At 34.8% G+C, this 11,052-nt stretch overlaps 1 protein-coding gene across 1 annotated transcript in view; it reads left to right on the top strand.

Moving 5' to 3' along the window:
• Nucleotides 1–10,676, top strand: part of LOC136026453 (integrator complex subunit 11-like) — a 49,317-nt gene extending 38,641 nt beyond the window's left edge. Inside the window, exons 3-5 of the mRNA XM_065703050.1 lie at nt 3,018–3,160; nt 5,492–5,615; nt 10,536–10,676. Of these exons, the coding sequence (XP_065559122.1) occupies nt 3,018–3,160; nt 5,492–5,615; nt 10,536–10,592 (324 nt within the window). The 3' untranslated portion in view covers nt 10,593–10,676. The remainder of the gene's footprint in view (nt 1–3,017; nt 3,161–5,491; nt 5,616–10,535) is intronic.
• The last annotated feature ends 376 nt before the right edge of the window (nt 10,677–11,052 follow it).

Genomic DNA, 11,052 nt, shown 5'->3' with positions numbered 1-11,052 from the left:
ATAGCCGAACCAGCAAACTGTTCATATTATTTGGATTCGGGGAATACCTTCAACGTGACAAGGTGGTTCCTACACTCAGGGAATTCCCTTCACGCTTTTTAGAACGATAAAATTGATTGCGTGTCTCCTAACCATTGTCTCCGAGTCGTGTAACTATCCAGCTAAGCTATTGATTTTTAGTCTATTGGACACACTGCGTGCTACATTATATCAGTGGTCTAAGATGACATAGACAGTTTAAGTTAGGTATTGAATGAGTGAGATGTTACATAGCATTGGCTTTAGATATATCATTGCTCATATATGGAAAGATTCATCCCGGAACAAGAAATCTAAAAGACACAGACATTAAAAAGAAAAGACAAAGACACAGACACGCTTTAAATCCATCGATTCGTGTTTTCTCAAGCCACCCCTCGTGATTCACTATGTCAATTCACGCCACCGTGGCACCCTATTGCGGACTCGTGTCATTCCTTTGACACTCAATGCCTGGCACATGGCACCCTATGGCGTGAATTATCAGTCTACAGCGTTTTTCTGGCATTTTCCTGCAAAAATATCCGTTTACACTATAATCGATCATTATAACTTAATAAAAAATCCCCAATAGCATATCTTCTCATGACTCCTAGCAGTTGAGACCAGCGTGGCACAATGTGCCCGCCCAATGACATCCTCTGGCGCACATTATGACACTTAAGGCATTAAAAAAAAAACAAAAAATTGGAAATCACTTTTAAAATGAATATGAAAATATATTTGTATAACATATATATGTAAAATATATTTACTTTTACATATATTTGTAAAAGAAATTTACAAATATCTGAATATATGAAAATTCTAAAAAAGTAAAATATGTCCTATTGTTGTTTCAAAAATAAAAGTCCTTTTATTTCTTCTTGGTTTTTCAGTTCCTATTTTCCTTTTTTGCTCTTTAAACCTGAATTATTTTTATTTTTTCTCTCTTTTACATGTGTCTTTTGCACTTGGAACATAAGAGGAGAATTATTTCCAAAAGATTGCTATCACTATCTGAGATGGACCGGATTCGTTGTTCAAGGCTAACCTTAAAAACTAACTCAATAAAAAAGAAATATAAATGATTGTTTACAGAAAAACATATATCACAGAAGTTAACATGTGAAAAAAATTAAAAACCATTAAAATTGTAAAGAGGAACTAAGCTCGTAAGTAAAGCACGAAAAGGGATAAACTGAGGAGGTGGTATAAATCAAACAGTTCGTTGTAGTGAACTGTAAGTAAGGAGCGACTCAGCTCAAATTTAACCGAAACTCTAATAAACGGAATTTTAATGTCAACATGCATCAAAAAGAATCAGCTTATTATGCTGATTCTAAATGTATAAGATTCATTAAATGTAATGTTGGCCATCAAAAGCTACGAGCTTGAGACAATTTGCCTGATTTTTGAAATAAGGGAAAATATCCCATAAGAGTAGAGGAATCTTAATGAAACCCAGACCATCAGATGTGGGTTTTTCCAGGGGTGATAGTATCGAAATACTGATCCTAGAAGTTAGGGAAAGTGTGCATACGAACAGAAATCGAAAACTCTAGTGCCCTTTATAAGTCACCGAGAAGATTGGAGGATAGCCAGCGCCATTTCCCCTCCCTTTTTCCCCAAACTTATCCGATTAAAATTCTGGCATAGTCATTTTGTCCAGCATAGTTGAAAGATCCAATAATTATGTCTTAGGCGTAAAACGACCACTGTCCGTGGGGAAAGGCCTAAATGTTATGAAATTTGCCATGGCTTGCGTATAGTATTTGTTATAGGGAAGTATGCATACACTATACGGGGTGGGGGGAGATATTCTATACTTGGTGTAGATTTCCTTAGGGAGAGTTTTTCGGGGGAGGGAAATTTCTGGGGGATGAACTTTTCAGGGGAAATTTTCCACCAGGAGTGTTTAGCAGAAGTCCAATACGAAATGTCTTTTCAGTTGTCTTACTATCTCTTTGCTAATTAGTTTTGCGTGTGGAGTTGTTGTGGGGGAATGATCCTGAAGGTACTTTCAGCTTTTTTAATTTCCGGGAAAAATTTTCACGGAAGGATGGATTTCTGGAGTGATCGACAAAAAGACTAGACATTAAAGTCTTCTTTAAATTAAAGTGTGCTATGGAGAATTTTTCAGGAACTGGAATTCCTTTTTCCTGAAATTTTTCAGGAACTATGGAGATGGAACTGTCTGGAAGGAATTTGATGGGGTGGGATGTATTTTATATGGGAAGGAATTTCCACGAAGAGGATTCCCATGAGGAGGGGGGTATTTTTCATTACAACATTAAACTCAAAACGAGCAGAAATTATTCAATACATGAAGGGGTTATCCCCCTCTCCAATATCTTGCTCTTTGCGCTAAAGTTTGACTCTTTGTACCAATGTTTCAAGAACGGCTATTGAAACACCGAGGCAGTTTAATTAGAATAGAAACCTTTTTTGAAAGTGCTAAAAACTGCTGTGATGTCATTTTAAGGTTTGCATTTTCAATTTCATCGTATCAGTTTTCCTGTGATGTCATTCTCAAGGGGTTCCAGGGGTTTCTTTTTAAAAAATTCCTATAAGTTTGTTTTCAAAATAACATTTTACTGTTATGACTAAGGAAAATAATAATTAGTATTCCTGAATATGCTACAAATGGCAATTTTTTCTCAATAGATAGTTTTCTTTAGAAACATGTTTTCAAATTTCTGGTTACTATGAACTGTTTTAGCTTAGGGCTAAAAAATGTGATTTCCTCCCAAAAGAATTATTTGACTATGAAAGAGTATAAGAATATTGCGATCAGTACACTTGAGAATCTTGAATGCCCTGTAGTAGTGCAACAGGACTCATCTTAGTTTGGTAATACCGGACCTTGAGTTTGAACTTAGCTACAGCAGACCACTGCAGGGCTCGGAATTTGATTCCGATGACGGGATTATGCAAACCGTTTTACTTCTAATCCATTTAAGAAGAAGAAGACTTGAATTTCTGAATCTTTCTTGAAGGTGTTAACGCTCATGGATTCTCAGAAGGCCGCCGTTGAACTAGGATTGACGAAACAAGAGCTTATCCTCTCCTGCCCAGTTCCACTTCCTGACGACTCTCAACCTGCAACTGCTCTAGCGAAGATAAGCAATAAGGTTCAAAAGTAAGTTAATTTTTAGAGAATGTTTTTATTTTACTTTTTCAATTTAGAACTTACAACCGTGCCATCTAGCATCAAATTATTATATGTAGATAAATCAATGGAAATTAAAAGATGGTGGCTCTGATCCACGAAGCGTTTTTCGCTGAATTTAGAATACTATGAGTCAAATGTTGAATTTTTACAATTGCTGTATACTTGTCTAGGAGAAACAATTTTAAATCCTCCCATTGAAATGTTTATATGTCACAGCCACTAATTGAAATTTTATTTTCTTCCTTTTAAGTTTTTGGTTAATTTTTCCAAAAATTAACCAAAAATGTCTGGCACCAAAAAGTTTTTGGTGCCTGACATTTTACTGCGCTTGAAATTATTTCGTCATTTTGAGCGCTTGCTATTAAGACGAAATGAACTTTTTCTTTTCAATTTTTAGCGTACTGATAGGGCATTAGAAACCGAATTTCATCAGCCATAAAACTAGAGGGCATTCACTACTCCTTTTTTTCATTATATCACTGGAGAGGGAAGATGATATTGTCGAGCTTTTTGTGAAAATAGTTTTCTGCATCACTTTAAATTTCTAAAATCAAGCCTTTGAAAATTCACTGTGTAACTAAATTCAATATTTTATTTACAAGTCCATTTACATTAACATTTAGGTATATTCAAGAACTAGCTAGAGTCAGCACAGAGGTTCACCTGATTTGAACTTCAATATTCAAATCCGGCCAGGCAGTCAGAAAGCTTCTTTATCAATCCTTAGCCTTCTGGAGAAAAAATTGTATGGAAATTAAAGGAAAGGGTGAGCTCTGTGTTGGTTGTCTCATTTTGAGGCTGAATATGAGCTATTTCCTGTCAGGAAAAAAGTTGAGATTACCTCTTTTGCTCACAAAATGATTAATTAATGATCACAGGCAATTAAATTAATGGAAATTAAAGGAAAGGGTGAGCTCTGTGCTGGTGCATTGGATGGCGTTAGCCAAATATTTTAACATTTAGCTGGAATCGTGGCTGGTTTCCCATTGGTACGCCTTTGTCACTCAAACTGCTAAGACTTCCTTAGCCACAAGTGTATATATTGTTGAATAGCTAAATATTTAATCTATGCATTAGCATTTTTATTACTAAAATTCTCCAAACACATAGAATGAAGATTTGATCGAAGCACAAGTTATTATTAGTTAATTGACTTACTTACAAGAGCATCTTTTCCCGTTATCCTACTGTTTGTCCCCCTCTTTTGTTATCCCTTTTGTGTTTCACCTTAATTCAATTCTTGTTTGCTTCTGACTCCAAAAGAATTATTTTATCACTTAATTTGTATCATGTAAAGTACAAATATGAAATTCTGTTTTTTACTTTATATACCGTAAAAAAACTCCCAGGCTTGACTCATTCAAAAATGATAAAAACCCCTTCCTAAAACATCACATAGTTGTATTAATTACCCGGTTTGGTTCCACCCCTTGATATATGATAACCAATTAGATTATTCTGTATGGCATAAACAGGAAATAATGTGCGATGGCGAACTTCTTTTGATTGTAATTCTTTTTTTTTAACATGTCTTCCTTAAATGATTACTTGCAGATTTCTGCAATATCTTTGAATTTTACGAACGAAAAGCGTTATCAATTCTACCTAATTAGTTTCCACTTATTTTTTTCTTCACGGTTCAGCTTTGCAACGCTGACTTGTGTAGCAACCATAATTTTGTAACAACCAAAGCTTTGTAACAATCATATTTATGTTTTTATGCATTTCTTATAATATTTATGTATTATTTATTTATATATTTCTCAACATTTTTATTTTTCTATTTCTTATAGCAAAGTCTTGTGGTTAGAAAAATACCTTCAACTTTTAAAGTTAGCAAGAGAGTTCCTAAAAACGTTCCTAGGTCGTCGTCTTTTTTTGCCTAATATTGAGGCAAAGACCCTTTCACATCTTACTACAGTGCTGCCCCTCTTTGAATTTTGTAACAATCATAATTTTGTAGCAACCAAAAGAAGAAACGTAGAAAATTCGGTTTGCAGGTAAGGATATACCAAAGATGGAGCCTGTGGGCAAAAAAATGTTTTCATTGTGATGTTCTTGGTATTTTAAATAACTTTTCCTAGAACGGGAGGATCTAAGTGTGACTGAACCCTCATTGTCCTGCTGATCCTTCTTATGAGAATAGCTCTTTAAACGCTTTTGACAATTATCTCAGAAGTAGGAAAATTTCAGATAAGACATTATATTTAGAGATGTGAACTTTTAGATATAACACGCTTAGATGTGATACAAACATTATTTTTATGAGTTTTATTTACGTTTTGCGTTTCATTCCAGAGATTTGGTGAACTGGGAAGTAACAAGGAGGGATGATTCATTTTGCATACAATCGGTAGATGTCAGTCTACGACAAAAAGATCAAAGTGCCAAGTTCGAAATCCTTGTAAAATGGTTATACGAGGTAATTTATACATTTCTGGTTTAACGGGTCTTTCAGTACCGAATGTCACCGTAAAAACTAAAGGTTGAAAATCGTTCCAAAACCAAAAGTACGTACATGATCTTTTCGTTATTCCGAGACATTGCGTTACGATAAATAATGTTCACAAGAGTTAATCCCTGACAGAAGCTAACTTCTGAGTTAATTAAACTGAAGTTGCCATCAAGCCATGGTTAATTGTAGAAAAATTCAAGGCAGATAGTTTCAATGAGAGGCAAAGCTGGCATAAGCTTTTTTCAGGATTGTATAAAAATGGTGTCATTTTCACTTGTTGATAGATCATCCATCTGTCCATCCTAGGGCAGAATTAGTAAAACTAGGTAGATAGTGATAGAAGTAAGGGATGATCGAGATGTCTGGGTTCACTCATGACGGACAATGTCCACTGGACTTGTATGCAAAGGACTGAATTTGCTTGGACTCACAGGTGAACAAGTGACCTCTGACAGAGTTAGCTTCTGACAGAAGGAGGTAGATTTCGTCGAGCAAAAATAGCCGAGCAACTTTACTGTATGAATCCCACTGGGTATGTCTGATTGAAAATGAAGATCTATCGTATCTTCCAAGAAAGTAAAAAAAAAAAAAAAAAAAAAAAAAAAAAAAAAATATATATTTCCTATTCAAAATAGAATGCTGATAGTAAGTTTGATTTTCGCTGTCCAGTCACTAGATTATATTAATTTTAGATCAAGTTTTATCGGCCAGTAAGGATCAGTTGTCAACGCTGATCCAAACCAGAGGCGAACCGGATTTTAGCCCGCACCAAGGCTTTTTTTCTATTGGACACCGTACAATCTGGCTGCAGAAGTAAAATTTTACGTCTGTCAGAAACTCTCTTTACTGATTAGATCAGGTTTTTATGGAGCATGACAGTAGTTAGCCATAAAAATCAGTTTAACGTATTTTTGAGAGGGAAACAACAACTATAATTTAATGGGCATCCCAAGTAGTAAAAACTTGTCCAAGAGGGTGCTAAGGGTCTCTTGAGAACTATTGTCACAATCATTAGGTACATTTTGTCTCAAAAGAAAAGACACGGAAAGATTGCTTAACCTAGCTTTAATTTGATATCTGTAATACCCTAAGGTTTTTGTGCTACGTACGTGTCTCCATGAAGTGGGTAGCTCCCCTGGGGATGGTCCAAATACCATCCCGCTCTTCCTTGTAACAAATTGAAAAATATGCTTTTTCGTGCTGCTCAGATGCCGAACACTTGCGATCAATCTGAGATCATTTTGACGTGACAATTATGCCGGTCTTCTACAAATTCATCGTATTTCTCTCAATCAGAGGAGTTATCGAAGTTTGTTCCTAAAGCCTTTAAGGGCAGCATGTAAAAACACAGCACGGCTGGGTGGGATTGCCCTGCCGAAAGGATTGCCTTACACGGCAGGATTACCTTGAGCAGGGTGCACCCCATCAGAAATACATAAAAATGAGCTCCGCCCGACGATCAGTCCTATCTAGAATAACCTCCAGCAGAAATAACCCCTAAAAATCCCTCGCTTGGAACATTCAAGTGAAGGTAGATTAAATATGTTAACGGTGAAAAAAAAATAATAAAATAAAGAATTTGAACAGTAATACTGGCATATCATTATTGTTGATGGAGCCAATGAGATTAAAAAAGAACAATAATAATAATAAACCAGAAAATTTTTTACATTGTGGCTGAGTAGATAACCCTAGTTGTCCCCTAAATGAATCTACAGCTAAGCAGGTGATCGAATCCGCCCAAGAATAGAGATAGCAATGCTTAGATTATAAGCTGCTATTAATCTAACTTTGGCATAGGCTTTGCTTTAAAGTGCCAAAATATGCCTCTTAAGCTCATTGTAAGATTTAATAAAATTAAATCAGTTTCTTTCAAATGAAAGTAAAGAGTGATAATAAAACTTTGAACGAACAGAAATTGAGATAAATTTGGTGTGATAGCTGTTTGGTAGGGCTTGTTCGTAAACAAGAAAAGTTGTCGCTTCTTCCTTTTCAAAGTTCAGTGTGACAACAAAGGAGAGAATTTATGCAACGAAAAAATTCAATAATTGTGTTACAACCAAAAGAAAAATCGTGGAAAATCACAGTTTTCGGGGATAGACCAAAGATGGAGCTAGAAGGCAAAAAAAAAGTTTTCATTCTGATACTCGTGGTACTTCTATATGTTTCATAAGATATGGAAAAGGTTTATTGTTTAATTCTCCCACAGTCGACGAAAATCACACCCTGTGCAGTACAAAAGCACATCCTTTGCAACACAAAAGCAGCACCTCAAAATCTTGCAGTTTTCAACTGAACCTCAGACTGAAAAATGAAAATTGACATGGGCTCCTCACTGGCCGCAGACTCAGCAGGTTTAGTAGTGAGCAAACTCGAAAGCTAGGTAATGAACTAAAGCCACTTTTACAATTTGATGCTTAAACTTAAGTTGTTTTTTGAATAGCATTGGTAATACGCAAGTGTGTCAAAAATCAATTTTACACAGTTCATTTTCGACATTTATTGATTCTAATTGCCAATGACCTTGATTTACTTGTCATTTTTTTAACCACGGAAGGATAATTCCATAAAATAAAGATTAGTGCTAAAAAGTGAAATAAATTGATTTCTTTTAGATTTTAAATGGCAATTGTCAACAATAATCCGGAGAATTACTTATGAAATCGAATTAAGCACATTTTACTTATTTTAGAGCGTAAAAAAACCTTGATTAGAAGATTCATAAAATCAAAATAAAAGCATAACTGCTTTTAAACCCAAATAGCACGGTGTATGTATGTGAGTTACAACAGGTATGCATGGTAAGCCTAAGCCTTCACCCTATATTTAATGGTGTAGGTAGGGTATAAAGGGTATAGAGTCAAAAGGATATGTATGTTTTTACCTTATCTTCGTCCTATATACATACCCGTTATTCAATACACTCATCTTTATCTGCACCCTTTTGGGTATGTGTATCATGTACCGTTAGTCTTACGTTACCTAAGCGTAAGTGTTAAGTGTTTTAGGAAACCCAATTATTTATCTGATAGATATCCCTTTTTTTCCCTATTTAATTTTTAGTGAATCTTTTGCAATTCTTGTTTCGTATATTGTTTCTCTTTTCGCAAATTTGTTACGATTACGTGATAAACTAGCTGCTGCGCAGTGGCGGTTCTGGTCTCTTTAGCGCCTGGGGAAGTCTTGATTAGTGCTGCCCCCCCCCCCCCTCAGTCTCTCATAAAAATTTTAGGCGAAATTTTTACAAAATTTTAATTTAATAACACAATTATTTTCGATTTATTAGTTAATTAATTATTTTATTTTTAACTTATTATTTAAATTATCTAATTGTTATTATTTAATCGTCAGTAATTAATTATTTTTCATTTCTGTATTTATTTTTGTTTTATTAATTGATTAATAACCTGCTAGTTATTTCCATCTATTAACTGTGCCCTTTGCCTTATGTTAAAAAAAAAATTAAATGTCAAAATTGCAAAATGATTATAACCCTTATGTTATTTATTATAAATTTTGCTCCTCAAGAATTCCTGAGCCCTGAGCAAGTGCCCCCTCTGTCCCCCCTCTAAAACTGTCTCCGCTTTTGTGCCGTCACCGTGGCTAAATTCATCAAAATCAAGTAGCTTCATTTCTAGTCACTGAATAACATATATATGTGCATGGAATATGTGTATTTAGAAACTGAAATGACACCCACAGTGTACCTTCTTTAATGACTTTGTCAGCTCCGTGATTTGCCATCTTATTCCACCTGGCCCTTAAGCGTTGCAACTGACTAAGGGATTTGTTTCATAATTAATCTAATAACTCATTCGTTCTAAACAGTATTATAAAAAATCTACAAATTGTTGTTTTGCACAAGTAGCTTATCTTCTTTGGCCTTAACATAGCTAATTAAAATTTTCAATCCAAGGAAAGCGTTGTTTTTTCCTAATTTTATAGTGACTAATTTTATATTAACTAATTTTTTCTAATTATATAATTATTATAACTAATTTTAGTTATATTAATATATTATTATAATATTTATTATAATTAATTATGTTATTATATTATCTAAATTACAGACCGGGACATCGGGACACAAATGACGACCGGGACATAGGGAATATAAATGACGACCGGGACACTCAAAGAGAAAGCGACCGGGACACAAGGAATGTTCGATTAGCAATCACCATCAACAAAGCCCCGGGACACAAATGACGACCGGGACACTGGGAATATAAATGACGACCAGGACACTCGAAGAGAAATTACAGACCGGGACACCGGAACACAAATGACGAACGGGACACAGGTAATATAAATGACGACCGCGACACTCAAAGAGAAATTAGAGACTGGGACACCGGGACACAAATGACGACGGGGACACAGGGAAACAACAACAACGGGGACGCCGGGGGGCACAGAGGGATATATAAATGACGACGGGGACACAGGGAATTTTCGATTAGCAATCACCATCAACAAAGCTCAAGGGCAATCATTAGAATAATGAGGAATAGATCTGAATACAGATTGTTTTTCCCATGGGCAATTATATGTTGCATGTTCAAGAGTCGGTAAACCTGACAATCTATTTATATGCACAGACAATGGGACATATATATATATATATATATATTTATACATTCACAGATGGGACACAGGGACACCACTATAATGGCGCGTAACGACTTCCGTGTGCGGGGGGGGGGGCGCGAAGCGTCCCCACCAACTAGGTGTTGGGGTGGTGTGAAGGGCCACCCCAACAGCTAGTATTATTATAATATTATATTATTATTATAATATAATTATAATTAATAGAATTATAATTATATTATTATAATTATAACTAATTTTTCCTAATTTTATAGTGACACAGTGCTTATTTTACAGGACGATGAGCTCGGAAATTACATTCTGAAAATGGTTAAGTCTGTTCTAGAAGAATAATATGGCGTTTTTTTAATGGTAATCTTAAATAATGATAGTGATGTAAAATAAAAATCTTCTGTTTAGATTCTTGGTCTTAGATCTTTTGCGCTATTCTGTGTCCTCACAATATATTGCTCCACGTAAGAAGTTAAGTGTTCTTAGGCAGTTTATATAAACTGCAAAAACCTCAGGATTCTAAAGATAATTTTATTTCCAAATTAAGGTATTAAGTATTTTATATTTTTAATGGGTTAGTGGACTCCGTGTTTAGGATTTAAGTGTATAATGGAGTATATTTAAAAAATAATGGTGATTATTTCAAGGTGGAGTTTAAATCATTTTTTAAGCAGGGTGAAATATTAACAGTGAATTTGTTAAAAGGGTGAAATTCTATATGATGTCTTTTTATTATATTTGACAGTATATAGGTTAAGTGATATGGACAGTATAAAGTTTTAAGTTAGAATAAAGATTCATA

The sequence above is a fragment of the Artemia franciscana genome, chromosome 4, assembly GCF_032884065.1.
Source record: "Artemia franciscana chromosome 4, ASM3288406v1, whole genome shotgun sequence".
Taxonomy (NCBI): Eukaryota; Metazoa; Arthropoda; class Branchiopoda; order Anostraca; family Artemiidae; genus Artemia; species Artemia franciscana.
The sequence above is the reverse complement of the archived record's forward strand: the minus strand, read 5'-3'. Positions and strand labels throughout refer to the sequence as shown.